At 34.6% G+C, this 21301-nt stretch overlaps 2 protein-coding genes across 8 annotated transcripts in view; both read right to left on the bottom strand.

The window, feature by feature from the left end:
* The window catches only part of LOC127876852 (neural cell adhesion molecule 1-like), a 207117-nt gene that overhangs the window by 49670 nt on the left and 136146 nt on the right, over positions 1–21301 (bottom strand). The window lies entirely within an intron of this gene.
* LOC127876853 (uncharacterized) lies at positions 358–20140 on the bottom strand. Of its 4 annotated transcripts, none has more exons than XR_008048109.1 (5): positions 19764–20135; positions 12179–12352; positions 11065–11355; positions 7779–8221; positions 358–429 (listed from the first exon to the last, which is right to left on the bottom strand). XR_008048109.1 is itself a non-coding variant. In XM_052422350.1 (4 exons), exon 4 carries the CDS (start codon positions 8131–8133, stop codon positions 7447–7449), a length of 687 nt encoding a protein of 228 aa, XP_052278310.1. In that variant the 5' UTR covers positions 8134–8221; positions 11065–11355; positions 12179–12352; positions 19764–20140; the 3' UTR covers positions 4536–7446. The 4 variants fall into 4 exon arrangements, 2 of the variants coding, with proteins under 2 accessions (XP_052278310.1, XP_052278311.1); XR_008048110.1 differs by lacking the exon at positions 358–429 and adding an exon at positions 2083–2166; XM_052422350.1 differs by lacking the exon at positions 358–429 and having other exon boundaries at positions 4536–8221; positions 19764–20140.

The following is a 21301-nucleotide window of genomic DNA, read 5'->3' as shown; positions in this document are numbered from 1 at the left end:
TTCGTTTTGCCCATGTTTAGGGCTTTATGATTTAAACAATATTTATAACGTGTATCTAAACTTAATTTAATATAAATTAATGCTGCCAAAAATAAACATTGAAATAATATCAATCATTCAGATTTGGTATTGCTTCTGTCGTATTAATGCAGTGCAGTTAAAGATTCTCCTATGAATGTCAAATTCTTGCAGTGCGGCAGCGTCTTTCCTGTATGGTGTTATCTCCACATTCATTTCAATTTGGTTGAGGTTAGGAGGTAGATTGGTCGAGGCTACTGATAGTTTGCCACTCTTCTATATAAATAGGAATTCATGCTAAAATCCCTTTATTTTATTGAACATTTCAACTATAGTTACCCTGAACTTGTTGACGTTCTTATTTCAGGTACCTCAGTGTCTCCATATTCGTCTTCTGGTTGAGAAACATCCCTTAAATGAAAGGAAAAAATAAAACACAGCAAAATACTGTTTTTACTCTATTGGCGATTTCACTGTAGCATAATTGTATTATTTATCTAAAAATACGGTACCAGGTTTTTAAAACAATGGTTACAATGTTATTTCATAGTTAACCCTCACGGATGGTTTGTTAAAGAATTAATGGACAAGATGATGTAAATGTTAATTGATACGGTGCTTTCATATTCTCTATAAGGCTAGTACACACAATAATCCGAAATTGTGAGTATATCTAGATTCTAAATTTAATTCATTTTAACCAGAAATAAACCACTTAATATGCATATGTCTACAAAATTCAAATAACAGAGGACTTCGTTTTCTTAGGGTATTACTTTGCTCTAACAGGTTCAGTTTTAGCGCGACATTAAGCTCGTTTGAAGTGGAGAAAGACACATGCTGCAGTATGTTCATACATAGAGAGAAACAGTTGTTCACAAAGCAATCTCGGACACGGGGGACCCCCTTCCTCTTGGGCACGAAATTTCACCCAATGGCCGGAAAAAAGTTAAAAAAACACATTTTTTTATCGTAAAAAACAACAACAACATTTACCTAGTCACATCTATCAACGTCCTTGTGGAGACCCGGAACTGAACTGTCGGCGTCCCTGCGTCGACAAACCCTGTAGATTGAACAGTCTGGTGCTGTTGTGTTGCCTGTTGTATAGAAATGTATACACTGAGAGTCAAAAGTAAATTGATCAAAATACCCAAGCTTTCTTTAATTAAAACTATCTTTAAGTGAAATTGAACTATGCGTGAGGTGATCCAAAATTAAATGAGGACTACGCCTATATTGTATTATCACTACAAATAAACGTTTTTACAATGGAAATAAACATTTTGCAACGTAATTTAATACTTACAGACTAAGCTTATGATGCAAATTCTACACAGTATTTACACATTATTTGAGACGTATAATAAGCGTTACTAAAGCAACATCAGGACGTCAAGGTGGGGAGCGTCTTTTGATTAGTTTTATATAATATACAATATCGCCTATTTGAAAGCGGATGAAACAACTTAAAAAGTTACATGCGACCTCTATGACGTTACCGACAACATGTGCTAAAATAACAGTCTGAATTCGGCACTACTTGGTAACACAACAAGTTGCCAGGTGTTATTTAGATTGGCTAAAATTTCGCTTTTTTAATGCTAGTCGGTGTGTTGTATGAACTATGCATCAATATACAACATAACACACCTATAGTGTTTGAACCTCATCGAAACTGTACTGTAACATAGCAGCGGGGAATGGATCGCTTCAAACTAATTTTATCAGTATTATTTAAATATCTGGAGTCTGACTCCCAACTATTGGCCTTTTTCTATCATGATGTTTGACAATGTCTAAAATATTATCAATTTATTGTTCAAACTAGTTCGAATAGAATCAGGTTAGTCGGAAAATATTAATTTAATAAGCTGCATTACGGTAGCCTCAGTAGACATGTTAATACAGTGTCATGACGTCGTCCTGCTTTTACGCCCCCCCCCCCCCCCCCCCCGCGTTCCCGTACATTTACCATACCATGTATGTATATTTCAAGATTCATGCATTTTTACATGTCTATCAAGTATAATTAGACCGTAAAAAAGTTACCTGCTGCATTCGAGCGGCTGCATTTGATTGTAGCGGTCTTGACGTTGCCGTCGGCGTGACAGCCGTTGGTTGTTGCTGTTCTGCTGCGTCTGTCGTCTAAAGAAAAATAAGTATATGTTCCGTAGTTACAAAGAGGTTAAATTTTAGATTAACAAGTATCTAGACACGCCTCGTGTTTGCCCATTTTCACCAAGGAATAATTAATCAATTTCCCTTGGAAAATACACATTTAGATCAAATAAAGTCCATGTACACATGTGTGTGTGTGTGTGTGTGTGTGTGTGTGTGTGTGTGTGTGTGTGTGTGTGTGTGTGTGTGTGTGTGTGTGTGTGTGTGTGTGTGTGTGTGTGTGTGTGTGTGTGTGTGTGTGTGTGTGTGTGTGTGTGTGTGTGTGTGTGTGTGTGTGTGTCATCCCTGATTAGCCTGTGCAGTCTGCGCTTGTATGATATTTTTAGTTTCAATAAAGTCAATCCTTACAGAAAATCTAATTTAGGCGGACAATGTCGTACCTTATAAGCCTGTGTGGACTGCACATGGTAATCTGGGATAACTTTTTACGCACATGCATTAAGCCCAGTTTTCTCAGAACAAGGCTCATATATTTATTATAACTTTTATGATGAATTATTCCTTAAAAGGCAAAGTCATACGGAAAAACTTTATTTAAACTTTACGGATATAAAATACGGAAAAATCATGGTTATTATAATATATCATTCCTTCACTCAACTGAATAATATATCTTTGAATAGCTGTCAATTTTGTAGTTTTAATTTGAAATGATCTTACAGAGTATATTATATATTACGATTTTGTAGTGACTGTCATGTTTTATTGATAGCAAACACAATGTACCCATATCCGTTTTTTTCATCATTTAAAGTTTAAAGTTTCAATTGGTTGAAAACTATAAGTTGGTTTGTTAACTACTTTTAAAATAAAAATGTTTCCTAAATTGACAATGGGCGTATAAACAACAAATAACGTCATTTTATGCAATTTCTTATACCTTAAGAATTGTCAAACTGTTCAATAAAGATACATGTTTGGCCAATTTCAATAAACAACATCAGTGTGACAATCGCTCCGTGTTGCGAGTAAAAATTGGTTATGCACTTTTTTTATTGTCGAACTTAAACATTATTGGAAAACGATCTAGTATATCAACGGACTATTAATAAAGAAATCTATATTGATAGATCTTAATGTATATTCAAAAACTTAAATTATTGTTTGCGTGATGCGGGTATGAATAAGCCAATCAAACATAATTATTTCGTTAAAATTGGTTACGCACGTAATTTCAATTTCAATCGTAATTGTGAAATGTTTACGGATATAGCCGAGATACATTAATGCATTAAATTGTGTGTGCGTAAACAATTTTTTTGTAAGAATTATAGCTTACCTTCAAACTCTAATCCAAATTCAATGTCGAATATAACAGAAAACAAGATATAACATGTAACGCGTTATTATCACGCAAACTTTCGCCAATAGGTTTCCAATCAGATGGGTGAACAAATGTGTCTTAATTGGTATCGAGAAAATTGTATTGACTAATTGGATAGGACCACTGCATTTATAGTGTCGAATTATGAGCTATAACAACAGCATGTCATGAATGTTCGTGGATAATTATCTGCACCCTTTTTCTTCAGGAGGTCGCGAAGCCCCTTTCCTACCAACAGGCTCCTGTCAACTGTAGATTATTGTAAAAACAACATGCCATCGATTTGTTAGTTGTCACCAAAGCAATAATGGTAACTGTTTAAAATAGTTAATAAATAAATAGATGAATGAATAAATAAATAAAAAGAAGTTTGCTCTATCTGATGATTGGGGATCTTTCATTTTCAAGAATCACGAGAAAACAGTTTTACATGTAATACACGTTTATTCTCAACATAATTTAAAAATGCATACTATGTATTTTAATCTGTATACAAGTATGTGATAAAATACTGCAGAAATCTGCGATTGTCTCCATCAATATCCTTGTACTGAAGACAAGCGACCGAAAACTAACGGGTTACGGACATAAGCCGTCTAGGACATTAGCCCCTTCAAAAGTGTGCACTAGGACGTTAGCCCCCAGGTGTTTTTAAACGTTCATAACTTATTTTAAAGGAAGTTTTTTTATTCCATTTTCATTTCATATGTAAATACATACAATTATTATAAAATGTTGAAGTCTTATATATATTCTTTCCAATATATAGCTTGTACAACACGTATTTTTTTGTGTTTTTTACAATTTCTTTACTGTTTTAATTTTTTGCAATAGTATTATGATCTTGAATAATTGCCCCCCCCCCCCCCCCCCCAAATAAAAAAAACACTCTTTGATGCCTTTTTTTAAATAGATTATAAGTAATTACATGTGCTTACACATACAGCCATTAATAAAGGTGTGAATGCATAATGATGTTAAATGCATAATCATTTTTCAACAAACACCAATACAAGACAAGACAGTTTATTTCAATCCAATAAGGCATTTAAGCCCACGAGGACATATATACAATACAAGTATTGGCGAACAGTGCATACAAGAATACAAAAATTTAACAAAAGTTGCAGTTGTATGTTTCCAACATTTGGAGAAGATCGCTTTAAGAACAATATTTCAAAAACATACATGCAAGATATTTATGGAACGTATTCTAATCATTTAGCCAATAATACAAACTATAATACAATACAACTATAATACAATATGTTCTCATCTCATCTTAGAGTTTTATTTTAATTAATAAATTCGGGTAGTAAGGCTGCCTTTATTTACTTTAGTCTTGTAACGATCACTGGATGATATTCTATTAATAAAGTAGAAAACATAGAAATTGGCTTTTAAAAATGTAGCATATATTTATCCTAATTTGTTTCGTGCTATCAAATATCATCATATAACCATGATAGCGTGTTGTTTAAAGAAGCCTTTTGAGGCTGTATTCGAAACATACACGACGATTTCACAAACAATGACAAAAGAGTACTCATATACACACATTAACATAAATATGCTATATTACACCACTTTTTCCTGCATTAAAGGTTTCTTTACATCTGCCTCTTCACATGTGCATCTACCGGATATGTTTATAATTTAGTTCGATTTTACTATTACGAAAAACAAGTAAAACAACCAATCGCAGAGAAATCTTTAATTACAAAGAGATAATAAAGTTTAATCATTCAGCTTGTATGAATTAAATATCTATCACAGATGGTATTTTATCATCTATAGAATAACATTAAGAGTGCCATAGATATATATGCCTTACCGAAACCAAAATGTCAGACTTATATCATTGTCAACTGCTATCACTAACATCTGGACTAAACTTAACACTATATATTCACTTGTCGTATATTTGTCTTACCGAAAGACAAATGTTGTGGAAACTAGAGTTATAATGACACGTTATAATACATTAATTGTAAGATCTTAAAATACCTTATGCTTTAACGAGTAAGACATTATGGATGTTTTTGTCATATTTATTCATATGATAGAACGGTTACATGGTATGATATTAGCATAAACATCAGAATCAATTCTGCATTTAACAATTTCAAATTAGGTCACTAAAATACTAGTTGTATAGAGCAAATCTATTATAGCCTTGTAACTATAATAATACAAAGGGGCTTAAGGCAACATGTCATATCTATTTATCGTAATACAAAAAGCATGTACAGCGAGCAATGTGCTCGTATTTCACTAAAATACATTACAGTTGTAAATAGCAAACACTAGCATAGTCTGGTTAGACTTAACACTTAAAACGTCATTAAGGCCTCATATCATACTTTATTTTCCCATATTACAAAATGTATGTAAAAGTAACCAACAAACATGCAAACATGGTTTGCGTATGGTTTCTGTATTATACCAAGGAACATAATCATACATCAGATATATTACTGTTTCTGCAGAAACACATATAAAACACATAGAAAACATGAAATATAAACAATTCAAGTACAAATAAACACATAGAAAGCATGTATTTACAGTATCGCAAGGAACACACATTATACGTAAGTCAGCCATCTGCTATCAATTTGGCAGGGAAGACAATAGATACTTTCAACCTTGGATATTCGGCACCAATAATAAAATAGTAAACTGTAATACCAATTAACCTCATAATGTACTTGAATTAGTTGATGCAACACATATAGTACAGATTATGTAATACTATTGTTTTTTATCCAGTTGCTAAAATCTTTAATAACTTTTTCTTAATTTTTAATCACTCTTTAAATAACACAATTTCACAGTAGAACATGATTATTTATACATATTAATTAAGTGCTCTGTTACTAAAAATCTTATAAAAGATATGTCAATCTGATATTTTTAGCATCTTCTACCTTTTAATTGCATTTTATTTTTAAAAAGATGACATTTAATACCTAAGAAATATTTAAAAATGGGTAGGGGCTAACACACAAAGGGCAAAAAGTCCTATGGGCTAATGGGGCTAGCGTCCTGAGGGGCTTATGTCCTAGGGGCTAATGTCCAAGAGGGCTAATGTCCTACACTCAAGCTAACACGGTTAATATCTATAATTTGAAATCTCGTTTACATACATATTGCTTAACAAAACTAAATCATTTATTCAGAAAACTTTAAAACATCAAAAGCTAGGAGCTATAAAATTCCAGATATCAAAAGTTAATTGAAGACAATATTAAACATTACATTCATAACGTTTACTAATATTCCTGATTCTTCAGATAAAATCAGAATAGATAACACATTTTCAGCATTTTTATTTACATCCATCTGTGAATGTCTACCAGATAAGTAAGTCACACTTTGGATCGTGTTTGTTATCTTTTTTTTTCTCTCTGCAATCTACATCAATTGAGTATACAAATTGGAATTAAACATTCCCAAGCAAAAACAACAACTAATTCTTTTAGAAATTATGTTAAGTTAAACCTCAATTAAACGCTACAAAACTTTAATATTCAACATGTATTTACTTTTTACTAAATAAGTACGACAAATTAGTCCTTTGAGGAAACTTCATACTGGTGTTCATATGTATAACAATATACATTAGGTACATCAATCAAACACTAAGTGTATGATAGCTTACAGGTGTGAAAGCGGGAATATGATTGCAAGTTTGTATCCCCTAACCCTCTGGGGGGGGGGGGGGGGGATGACAACTTGTTCAACCACGCAGGGCAAGATAGAGCATGCGGGACGTGGTCATCGAGGGTGGATGACGTTCTTTGAACCTCAGGAAGAACAACTGAGTAGATGAGGAAGCTACTGAAACTTAGAAAACGACGAAGCCAGAGGTGTCCTCTGTTACAACCCATTGACCACTTAGAACTGTTCAGTATACGTCATTATATGTTTAATGCCTGCGAACAAAAGGACACAGCCTGTTCAAACAAGTCAACAGCCAAACCATCCTCTGAATCCAAGGGTCTTATTCTATTAGTTAGTTCTGCCATTTGTTCATGGTCAATGGGTGTTGTAACAGAGGACACCTGTAGCTCATCGTCATTTGCTGAGGCTACAGGAGCTTCCTCATCTACTCCATAGTCTTCCTCTGAGACACTCAGTTGTTCCTCCTGAGGTTCAAAGAACATGTCATCAACCCCTCGATGACCACGTCCTGCATGCTCTATCATGCCCTGCAGATAAAGCTGGGTGGGTGTTCTGCCCCTCTCCTCACTCAGTCTGTGGCAGTTCCATCCGTCACGGAAGCGGTCAAAGGCCCGCTGAATGAGTGGAACATACACCAGGTGTAAGCACCACATGTGTACTTCGGAGCTCAGGTCCAAGCGACCCGTCTCCTCTAGATGTTGGAAGAGCTGGTGGAACACATTGGTACATGCAGAATACATGTCCCTCCAGAGCCGCTCGATCCTCTGGTTGTGGACGCTCTTCCCAGTAATGAAGGATCCACGACCAGGGCCTCGATAGGATATCATGAAGGCTCCAACTCCTGTGTTTTCCAGACCTTTATCCGATCTCACTCTGGAAGGTACACCATACTGCCTAGTACCATTTATGAAGGCTTTCGTCATCGTGGTTGCACGGTTGTTGGTGGATACTTTCAGGAAGACACACAGTCTCGAGTATCCATCAATCCCACCGTGGACGACAAAGCCCCATCTGAAGATAAATAATTGGCTTTGAAATGACAGTAATATGTAATAGCGACATTTGCATGATGCATTATAAATTGCAACATATAAACATGATAGTAATTACATATTAATTCAATAATGATTTATTATATGCCTTTTGCTGCTTCAGCGGAAATGTGTGGCTTAAAATTTTAACCACACATATCTCTCTTTACAGCACCAATAATAATTACTACCTATCTAGGAATTTATACCAGTATATAACATAGCTTTTTGCTATCAGATAAAAGGCGTATAGAAGATGTTTATTTTATATTCTATGTAAAAACAAGGGACAAAATTGTCACAAAACCAGGTTTTCATTGTGAAAAAAAAATCTGATAAAGGGAGAAAACTCAAACTGAACTTTTGAAATGACCAAAAAAAATTAACCCCCTTTGTATTTTTTTTTTTTTTAAAATCTATTTTTAGTCGTGGCGACCTTGACATTGGAGATATTGACGTGATTCTTTCGTGGGACACACCGTCCCATGATGGTGAACAAATGTGCCAAATGATTTTAAAATCTCACAATGAATGACATAGTTATGGCCAGGACAAGCTCATTTATGGCCATTTTTGACCTTTGAACTCAAAGTGTGACCTTGACCTTGGAGATATCGACGTAATTATTTCGCGCGACACACCGTCCAATGATGGTGAACAAATGTGCCAAATGATTTTAAAATCTGACGATGAACGACATAGTTATGGCTCGGACAAGCTAATTTATGGCCATTTTTGACCTTTGAACTCAAAGTGTGACCTTGACCTTGGAGATATCGACGTAATTATTTCGCGCGACACACCGTCCAATGATGGTGAACAAATGTGCCAAATGATTTTAAAATCTGACAATGAACGACATAGTTATGGCCCGGACAAGCTTATTCCGCCAGCCCGCCAGCCAGCCAGCCAGCCCGCCCGCATTCGCCAATCTAATAACCATTTTTTTCCTTCGGAAAACCTGGTTAATAAAATATATTAATTAGGCATGTCAAATCCATAACTAGTTAACCTGTTTTGGTACATGTATTTTATTGTTAACCAATTGTCATCATTCCACGTAAATACCAGAAAAAGTAAAGAAGGATATGCAAATATACCCTGTCTACTTGATTGACTTGAATCCGTATTATCTCATAGATTAAAAAATGTTTGGTACTAATTTTCATTGATTTTGTTGGACACTTACACCATGATTTAAAATTCATTCTTTATTTTATACATTTGGAATCCTAAAAGGATTTAAATTTTGCAATACTCCACATCCAAGAGTTGAACAAGAGCTGTCAGAGGACAGTGCGCTTGACTATTCGAGTGCTTGACAGTATAACGTAAGCCATCATGGAGGAGAGGGGGGGGGGGGGGGGGGTATAATGAGGGTGTGTGGTAATTTAATAGATGATCTTTCAAAAATAAGGAAAAAAAATTTATTATTTTTATTATTTTTCTTTTAGGGGGGGGATTCTGGGGTGGGGCATGGGGGATGGTTTGGGTGGAGTGCATTGTGGTATGTCAGGTAAGTGTTGTTTTGTCAAAGTATGAATCAAATGTGATCATAAATAAAGAAGTTATGGCAATTTTAGCAAAATGTTCAATTATCTAAGTATAAAAGGCGCCATAATTCTGTCAAGATGCTTGATACAGTTGCCTGCTCTTGTTTATAGATTGGGATCATGTTGGTAAAGAAGTATGCAAAATATGAAAGCAATATGTCAAAGGACATAGAAAATATTTGAGGTGGTACGCAAATTATTGATCAATCTAAGTATAAAAGGGGCAATAATTCTGTCAAAATGCTTGATACAGTTGTCTGCTCTTGTTTATAGATTGGGGTCATGTTGGTAAAGAAGTATGCAAAATATAAAAGCAATATGTTAAAGGACATAGGAAATATTTGGGGTAGTACGCAAACTTTAACATTTGATGCATATTCTAAGTGGAAAAGGGGCCATAATTATGACAAAATGCTTGATAGATTTGTCTGCTATTGTTTATAGGTTGAGGGTCATGTTGGTAAAGAAGTATGCAAAATATTAAAGCAATATGTGAAGGGAGAATGAAAATATTTGAGGTAGTTCGAAAACTTTAACATTTGCAAGCGGACGCAGACGCTAACGCTCACGCCGACGCCGGGGTGAGTAGGATAGCTCCACTATATATATTTCATATATAATAGTCGAGCTAAAAATGAAGGTTTTGATGCTTCCAAGCCTGCTTTGTTGAAAGTTTGGAGAACAAAACTTGAGAATATTACTCTTAAATTTTCCTTAACAATAACCTTGCAATACTCAATATTTCTAATGGAGGACTGACTTTTTTTTAGCTGAAATAAGGCCCCATTCCCCCAGCAAAATATATTTTTTTTCCCCATATTAAATACAAAATTCTCCCTTCACTTAAGCAAATTGATTGCCATAGACTCCAACTTGTCAAGATGTAGAACACAGTGTTAAAACTAAATAAAATTGTAATACCTGTATAAGGTGTTTCATATAAGCAGATTGTGGCTAAGTGGTAAACAAATACTCTAATAATATTACGTTCTATGATCTATGCCTCATTTAACCCTTTTTCACTTAGATATGTATTTTGACGCATTTGTAGTCTCTTAGAAAGTTACATATAATTAAATATCTTTTTAAATGTATTCAAGTTTTAAAGGTTTCATTTCCAACCCTGAGATACTGATGAGCAGCAAACAGCATAAAACCTGAACAGACTGCGAGTTACTCGAAGGCTGTTTTGGTTTTATGCTGTTTGCACAAAGTGATTTTCTTTTTTCTTCTGAGTGGGAAATGGTTATTAAACGTTAGCTGTTTTAACCTGATTAACTTGTGGTTTCCATCAATATGCCACAATTAATTTGGTGCTGCAACCTTGTAGACCCGTCGTCTTATGGAATGACACCATCTCAAAGCCACTGCTGCGGCATCAACTCGTATTAGGCTGTCAGCAACTCTCTGCCTCTGAACTCTATGTCCTCGGCTCTGCAGCAGGCCTTGAACCATTCTCTGACCAAGGGACGGGTTCCCTTGGGTCACTTCTCGAACAAGATCATCTAATGCATTATTTGACAGCACCGAGTATGTCTGCCTCAGCTTTAGACCAAAGGATCTGAAACAAATTCAGCAGGCTTTCAGCTGGTTTTCTCACATGTGTATCATGCAAATTGCATTTGAATAATGATAGACACAATCTTCACTTTAGCATTGTTGAACAACTAGCCCAAATCTTTATGCATTAATAGAACAGATTAAAATACCCACTAGCCCGATTATTTGAATCCGGAAATTTTAATAGCCAAAATTACATATCACTAGCCCCGGGCTGTCGGGCTAGGGGTTAGCGTCAAGACTGTAGACATATTTAACTATAACCAAAACTATTAAATTTACTTAAAACTAGTTAAACCATTTCTTTGTAAATAAATCTTGTCTAATGTATCAAAAAAGGTTCGATCTTATCCAAGTTCACCAACCAGACATGCACACAATAATTCATTGATCAATAAAAAGGGTTTAATAAGACCATTAATTATGAAATAAGTGACAAAACATTAGACTCAAACCATGGTTTAATGCACAATCACAAACTGAACTACTCAATCTGTGTCTATATCAGGGGACTCTCTGTTTTTGGGGAACAGTACCTGTACCCTCAAGCAGGTGGAAATTATGCATTATTTATCCAAATAGGGGAATTTAAACCAAAAATATAATGAAACACAAAAGTATGTTTTTAAATCTCTATTTTAAATCTATAATTATATTTTTTTTACCACAAACAACTAACATGATGCAGTGACACAGGTCTTCAGATTATCTGGGAAATTTGTGAAATGAAGGGTGCTTACAGGTAATCATTATAAACTTTCTTAGGTAACAGGAGAAACTTCATGTAAATATTTCTTTCAAATTTCAAATATTATGCACTATACCTAAGCCTTCGCTTGACCGATGAGTCAGACACATGCAGAAGATCTGCCATTTGTCGTCTTGTAAAGCCAGCTTCAATGAAGAATTCCAGCTGTTCTCGAGAAATTACATACACAGGACGACCTCTTGTCCTCTGTTGATTGGCAGAAAAGAACCTGACCGATGGAAACGAGGAACTAAAATCAGATAAAAAACACTTTGAACTATTAATAAGCAATGCTCCTTAATCATATGTCAGCATTCGTTCCCAATTACCTGGAACCGGACCTATTCCAATTATTGCAAATTAAGAACAATCCAAAAAGAACACATAGTTATACGAAAAAGGCTGAATACCAAAAAGACTACAAACATACCACAAAGGCAGAAAAATGGTTTTGGGTTTTGATTTTCTGCCTCTCTGGATCCCAATCATGCCCATTATCTATATTGATACATGTACAAATGTATGAATACTCATGATAATGTAGTGTTTCCTTCTGCAAAAATATTTCCATTGACAGTGAACATTCAGAATAAAAAACAACATGATGTGTTTGTAAAACAATATGTCGCCCATGTAATTGACATTTGACCTTGAACAAAGACCTTGACCTTTCACCACTTAAAATGTGCAGCTCCATGAGATACACATGCACGTCAAACTCAAATATCAAGTGGCAAATATCAATATCGCAAAAGTTATGGCCAATGTTAAAATTTGATGCAAACCAACAAACCAACAGACAGGGCAAAAACAATATGTTCCCCAGTATAGACCGGGAGACATATAAACAGTGTTAAGGCTTTTGGTCAACATTCACAAAATGAGTAACCGCTGCATTGAGCTGGGAATCCTGGAAGAACTATGCAAATAATATGTTGTTGATTAAACATAAAACTTATAACAGTGTCCAAATTATAAATATGAGCAACATCTATTTAATATTGTCGTCGGATGTTTCGGGCCCCAGGTGTTTCCACCATGCATGTTTCCCCCTTAGTCATTTCACTTCAAACTTGAAGTGTCATTGCATGGCATGGTTTACCAAGTATCTTTATCTTCTATTTACAATAAGACGTTTACGATAAACTAAACTGTATTTGTTTTAAAAACGTTTTATGTGTCATTTCATGCTTTGTTTTAAATAAACTATACACGAAAATAACAAAATTAACAATAGCAAAGTAAAATAAATGTTGTTTTATTTAAAAAAAAACGATAGCAAAGTGTAATCAAATTTGTTAAATGTATGCGAGTTAGTTTAAAAGTAAGTTTCAAAATAACACGGGTCATACAGATATCTATTATATGCAATGTTTAATAATAAAGAGGAAGTGGTATTTTGCTTTCTTTTTTTTTTATTTGTTTTTCTATTTATTTATACGTATACTGTGTGTATGTACATTTCTGTATACTTATTTAAGAACGATACCGATTAAATTTTTGGCAATCGATCTATTGTCGACCTTTTAATTGTACATGTAGCTTCATTGGTTGTAACTTAAGAATTGTTACTTAATGTAACTAACTAATGGGGTTGTCTACCCTCGGAACTTCAGTTAAAAACCAAATAAAACGGGGTCATCTGCCAGTCATAATCAATGTATCTATGAAATTTCATATTCCTAGGCCTAAGCATTCTTGAGTTATCATCCGGAAACCATTTTACTATTTTGAGTCACTGTGACCTTGACCTTTGACTTAGTGACCTGAAAATCAATAGGGGTCATCTGCCATTCATGATCAATGTACCTATGAAGTTTCATGATCCTAGGCCAAAGCGTTCTTGAGTTATCATCTAGAAACCATCTGGTGGACGGACCGACGGACCAACATGAGCAAAACAATATACCCCCTATTCTTTGAAGGGGGGCATACAAATCTAATAAATTTAAAAAAAACTTTACTTTAACAATTAAATATATAATATAACAAGATACTCAAGAATCTATGCATATAAAACTACGCTAAGAGACAAGATTTCCTATTTGCTGACTGCATTTTAAAAACATGGCGTTGATTGGTCCGAATTCCTTAACTTGCAAAAGCAAGTAGGTCAATCTGCTTTGAGATGAAAAATTTGCACAATGAAAGGCCTTGACATTAAGTTTACTATCTATAACGTAAACAATGTAGAATTTCATGATAGGAAATATATGGAACAAAAAAAGGATAATTACATCCATTAGTACTTAAATTTATTTGCATTTAGAATGATTGTTTTATACTGTTAAACTACCATGAAGGTGTTATATTGTTATTTTCATTATAATTATTATCATTATTATTCTATTGATGTTATTTGTGATAAAAAGAAAGAGGAAGAAAGAAAATAGCCCAATTTATATAAGTAGTGATGGTGAAAACACATACTATTATAAGTGGCATCATCATTACTAGACCCATTGTTCAGCGTATGCTGCAATGGAGTTGTTGTTGGAGTCTTTTAACTTTGTGATCTGTGTTTTTTGATGTTATTATAATATAAAATTATTTATAGTTTTATATAAATTAGAAAAAAAATTCACAGGTGTGTACTTTATTTAAAATAAAAATAATATTAATAGTTTTGGAGTTTTCCAGACCACAAAGTGGTTCAACAATGCCACTTTTTGTTAACAGACATTATATGACTAATGATAAGTATAAATCTGATGTTAAGGTTGTATTAATGCATATAAAGTCATAAATTTACACCGGTTGTATAAATGTATATAAAAAAATAGACAAACATGGAAAGTTTTTTTAAAACTATATTAAATTATGCAAGTAGAGCCTGGTAAAATAGCTCCCCTTTATAGTATCCCTATTGCTTAAGTGCATTAATTTATAAGGAAAAATGGTAAATATTGTATTTATATTTGTATTTTAGTACATAATTGTATGTGTATTGTAATTTAGTATATATTTATAGAGTGGTATAATGTTGAACACTTGCAGACAAGGAATATAGCGGTAATGCTCCAACATAAGATCCTGTCTGTATGGGACTTAGAGAGAATGGGGCTATGAAGAAGAAACATCCCCCAGAGTGGCGTTAAGACAATATTTAAAAGAAAGTTAATAATAATATTTATATATCCAAAGGTAATGACGTACTTGTCGCCATACAGTCACCTTTATAGGGCCACATAACAATTTGAAAGTAAAACAATGTACATGTACTTTACAGTTAAAAATTAAACAAAACAACTATTTTATACATAAAAAAGGATTATTTACATTATGTACAGTACTATATGCATTTATTTATAAGTTAAATTCCAGTTACCACCCTGGACTCTAAAAGGGGAAGTTTTGGAAGTGTAGGCAGGAATGAATGGGGGGTTTCCACTTTCCAGCAGGGGTAATACCACTGGGGTGATCTAAGGGAGATAATTTGTATAGGAGAACTATTTTAGGGTGGTTTTGTCCCCTGGACCAGAGGGAGTGCATGGTAAATAGAAACTAATGAGTACAAATGGAAAGAAAAATAAAACAATATGATATTTGAGGTACTGGCATATTTCCGATAAAATATAAAATTGGTAAAAAGACCAAATTATACTTGAATGATGAAAAAAAACACAAAAAGCTCTTATCCCTCCAATATAACTTAAATATAGGGGATAACAAAAGAGAAAATACACATGTAGTACAAAAGTACCTTATTTGCTATATAAAATAGCATTTTTAACAAAAATTAAGGAAAATACAAAGGTACATTATTGGCTATAATGAACAAGATAGCAATATTAAGAAAATCTACAATAATACCAAGAAGTTGGCATTACCCCGGAGAGGGCTAATTAAGGGTTTTGCAAGGTATAAGGCACTGCACCGTGCACTCCAGTCTGACATGGCTCTTCGCATTTGAAGGGGAAATGGTGGGGTGTCAAAGGGCAAGGGAGGCGGTGCAATGCAGCCAACAAACCCGGTTTACTGGACAGCCTCGTCCCTTCTTTTAATAAAAGCTGCCATAAAATATGGTTGTATTAAGAAACTGAAAAATGTAAATGGCGATCTAGCATTATACTAAATTAAACAAGAGCACCGCCTTGCGGGTGCAGACCGCTCATCTATTTTCTTTTTAAAGGTGAAGGGACTCTCATTTTCAATCACAAAGGAGGGAGGAGTGGAGTGAAGAGGGGTGTATAGTGTGGGGTTGTGGACATTTATTACATTATCTTCCAAAAAAGCGAAAAAAAAAAAAAAAAATCGGGGGGGGGGGGGGGGGGGGGGGGTTGGGTGCGATGGTTGGACGGTATTTCAAACATAACAGTTTTAAACAAAAAATGGGAGGGGGGGGGGGGGTATAGTGTGAGGGTGTGGTGGTAATTTGTGAGATGATCTTAAAAAAAAAAAAAAAAAAAAAAAAAAAAAAAAAAAATGGGGGGGGGGGGGGGGTGGGGGGGGGGGGGTGGGGTGGGGGTATAGTGTGAGGGTGTGGTGGTCATTTGTGAGATGATCTTAAAAAAAAAATAAAAAAAAAAAAAAAAAAAATAGGGGGGGGGGGGAGGGGGGAGGGGGGGGGAGGGCACGGGGGTGGAGTCTATTGTGGTTTGTCAGGTAAGAGTTGTTTCATCAAAGTATCAATCAAATCTAATCATAAATAAAGAAGTTATGGCAATTTAAGCAAAATTTAATAATTTGACCTTGAGAGTCAAGGTCATTCAAAGGTCAAAGTAAAATTCAAATTGCCAGGTACAGTAACCTCATGATAGCATGTAAGTATTTGAAGTTTGAAAGCAATAGCCTTGATACTTAAGAAGTAAAGTGGATCGAAACACAAAATTTAACCATATATTAAAAGTTACTAAGTCAAAAAAGGGCCATAATTCCGTAACAATGACAACCAGAGTTATGCAACTTGTCCTTTTACTGTACCCTTATGATAGTTTGTGAGTGTTCCAAGTATGAAAGCAATATCTATGATACTTTAGGGGTAAAGTGGACCAAAACATAAATCTTAACCAAATTTTCAATTTTCTAAGTATAAAGGGCCCATAATTCCGTCCAAATGCCAGTCAGAGTTACATAACTTTGCCTGCACGGTCCCCTTATGATAGTTCATAAATCTTGCAAGTATGAAAGCAATAGCTTTGATACTGTAGGAATAAAGTGGACCTAAACACAAAACTTAATCAAATTTTCAATTTTCTAAGTATAAAAAGGGCACATAATTCTGTCAAAATGCCAGTCAGAGTTACATTACTTTGCCTGCACAGTCCCCTTATGATAGTTAGTAAGTGTTGCAAGTATGAAAGCAATAGCTTTGATGCTTAAGGAATAAAATGGACCTAAACACAAAACTTAACCAAAATTGTCAATTTTCTAAGTATAAAAAGGGCACATAATTCTGTCAAAATGCATGCCAGAGTTATCTAACTTTGCCTGCCCAGTCCCCTCATGATAGTAAGTAAGTGTACCAAGTTTGAATGCAATAGCATTGATACTTACTGAGAAAAGTGGAACTAAACGCAAAACTTAACCAAAATTTTCAATTTTTTAAGTATAAAAAGGGCACATAATTCTGTCAAAATGCACACCAGAGTTATCTAACTTTGCCTGCCCAGTCCCCTCATGATAGTAAGTAAGTGTACCAAGTTTGAATGCAATAGCATTGATACTTTCTGAGAAAAGTGGACCTAAACGCAAAACTTAACCGGACGCCGACGCCAACGCCAACGCCAACGCCGACGCCGACGCCAAGGTGATGACAATAGCTCATAATTTTTTTTCAAAAAATAGATGAGCTAAAAATGTGTTAAAATAAAGAATATCAGGTCAATGCCATTGGCCTGATTTAGAAAGGGCGGTGGAACAATAAGCCCAATAAAGCTAAAACAAAGTTGTGTCAAAGTGACACAAATCCAACACAATTACAATAGGATTATGTCAGATTTGTGTAAAGATTACACGGTTTAAAAGAATCAGTCTCATGACTGTATAATTGGGTGGGGATTGTCTGCTCTCCCTCACCCAATGACCTAGATCTTGTCAGTTATCTGACAGTCTATAAGGTATTTGGCGAGGGCAGAGTAGACCGGGCCCCTAGCTGCTCCCTTGGGGTCTAGCACCTTGGAAAGGTTAAAACTAGTCCATGGGAGTGCAATGCAGCTTCGAGGTGGTCCCTCTGCGTCTTATGGTTTTGACAGTGCAGCAGCATGTGGGGCGCAGTGAAAAATTACGGCAATTTAGAACTTTTCTTTTTTTCGTTAATTGTGGTTGACAATCCCATTAAAGTCGTTATGATCTGAACAATTTTTAATATTTCATAATTTTGCAAAGTACTGAGCAAAATAAGATATAATGGTCAGGACAAGATGTTTTTGGGTCAGGACATATGAAATTTTGGTCCCTGGTGCGACCAGACAACTGGCTTCAAAAGTTTATGTCGAGCCCTGAAATGTACGATTAACTGACCATTTATTTACTCAAACCGATAAATATGACAAACTGTCACAAACACAAACAGCTGGCGATCTCTATCAAACTCTTAAAAAAGTTGGTTTACTAAGAATAAATCTATATCAACTTAAACTTATCAAGTACATGTAGTTAATTATTATTTTGTTTAAAAGATCCATGTATGAGTAATTAAACTTTTGTAGACCACACTAGACAATGAAATAAAGCTTGACATGATTTTGATATACATGTATGAGAGTGAAAATGTAATGTAACACTGACCCGATTTTATCCAGAAAATGAACTATAAAAGCGCTAGATGATCCAGAACGATTGATTGGACATCCTGAGTGCATGTGAAAACTGTTCAGACCACCTGAGTGTACTAAAGTATCAAACCATATTATTGATTACAATCTGCGATTTATGTTATAACATTACACACTAAATGTCCAATAGTGTAATTGACATGAAAAACTACAGTAACAAGTATCAAATTTAAAAAAAATGGGGGCGAAATGATCAGGGAGGAAAAACCTTGGGAGCGAAACAAAATGCGAAAATACTTTGGCGCAAAACGTCCACAAATCTTTAACATAACAGTTAAGCAACTCCAAATGGAGTTATTGTTCTGCGCTTCGCAACAGTGAAAATAATATCTATGATCACTCATGGGCAAGACTGAACTTTAACTGTACGCAGCTGTTTACCACTATCAACAAAGCAGGGCTTTGGGGGCAGAAGGCTATAAGCCCCAGATACTAAGGAATTATTTAGGATAAAAAGGGTTATTAGGTGTTGCGTTTTGTGTTAGGTGTTGCATGCTTAGCAACGACGAAAGTATATGCTTTTCCATTCTTTTTTTACGTACTGGTTAAGTTCAATCGTCCCCACTCATGAAATAAAATGATAAGCTACCCTGGTCCATATAAACATACTCCCAGAGCCTTTGATGATTTTTGCTATGGCGGCTTTGGGTTATACAGCTGAAGGTTGATTTATTGCAACTAATGCTACCCAAACCAACAAAAATCCAGACATAGTATCAGCCATAATTAACACTGTTAGCCATATATTTGAAATGATGGTCATCAAAATATTCAGTGACCTATTTATCAGACCTATTCACACACCCATGTGCATTGTCACTTTAAATATGTGCCAACACAATTAATCATATGATCATTAATTCAATTTATTAAAACAAAACTCACTTCTTATGTTGCTCTATGGATTCAATCATACGGACAATGATGTTAGCAAGTTCTTCCATCCTCGGATGTTCGGTGCACATTCTCCTAACATTTAGCAACAACGAATTAAGGGTAAGGAGAGAGTCGTCCAAAACATTCCTACTTTGATCACCAAGTACAATTCTACCGCATGATAAAATAATTTCTTTAGCTCTCTGAACGAATTGCGCCGCCATTTTCTTCGAATATAGCATTTACTGCGGGGTCAATATTTCTTTTTTCAAATTATTTTACTTAATAAAATCATTAAAGGACAAAAACATATGAACAAACACATGAATAAGCTCATTAAATATCTTTATTCTTCCGTATTGATTTTATTTAAATTTATTGTTAAATATTTAATTATTTTCTGTAAAAAAAATCTCGGTTTGTAGAGGCAAAAATGATTGGTTGAAAAATGACCCAAACAAACAAATGTAACAGCAGGCATAAAAATATACCAACAGTCATAATTTGTGAACGCTGTGAAAAAATTGTAACCGCAGTGACAAAATAAATATCACCGCAGTGATAAATTTATTACCGCAGTGACAAAAATGTCACCGCGGTAACAATTTTGTCACCGCTGTGATATCTATTTTTAGCTGTTGGCGTATCTGTACTTTTGACCCAAAGGGTACGTCATAATAAAGGTATACACGTTTCGTTTAGCTGGATAACGGATATAACCTCACTTTGAATTCACTTAAATCCAGATCGTTGCAATTATTCAGCATCTGAAAATAAATAAAATAATCAATAAGTAATAATTAATGTAAAGTAGTAGTAGTAATTAATAAGTAACATTTTGAAGTTTTAACATGTTGATCAATACATTTCCGATACAACTTGAAACTGAAGTATTTATATGACAATTCCGCTGGCCTAATACAGTTTACTAAACTGTATGGGTTTCCACAAGTAATATAATTTTCTGTAAGCATCCGTTCTTGTAGTACACATCTCCTGTAAAGGAACGTAACAGTAACATATTTTATTTGAGGAAATTATACCTTCTTTCGAATACAAGTTATCCAGTACATTTTCTGTTCAGAGAAATTGGAAATGTTCCCATTTCGTAAATCTCTACTAAAATTATATATAAATCAAAAACAGACGAAGTTCACGTTAGTAAATCACAGAATCACAGTGTAACCATTGTAGTGTATATATGTAATCGTGTTTAATCACACATTATGAAGTACATTCCGAACAAACATAAACGCGCAAATCAACAGTTCTAAAACGTTCGAACACTACAAACTTAACACATTTGTAAATGTAAACCCGTTAGATTATTTTCTGCACTAAAACACAGTTGATGTTATTAACAAACCACTCCTCTTTGTTTCACCACAATAACTTATGCGTCTATTATATATTTTGTATCGCGAAAATCCTTCTAAACGAATACATTGTTACCAAACACATTAACGATACCACGACGTACTCCGATCACTGCAATAAATAATCTGGTTCAGTGTCTCTTGAATACCTCATTTAACCAGCGATGGTGA

Source organism: Dreissena polymorpha, chromosome 4 (assembly GCF_020536995.1).
Source record: "Dreissena polymorpha isolate Duluth1 chromosome 4, UMN_Dpol_1.0, whole genome shotgun sequence".
Classification (NCBI taxonomy): domain Eukaryota; kingdom Metazoa; phylum Mollusca; class Bivalvia; order Myida; family Dreissenidae; genus Dreissena; species Dreissena polymorpha.
The sequence above is the reverse complement of the archived record's forward strand: the minus strand, read 5'-3'. Positions and strand labels throughout refer to the sequence as shown.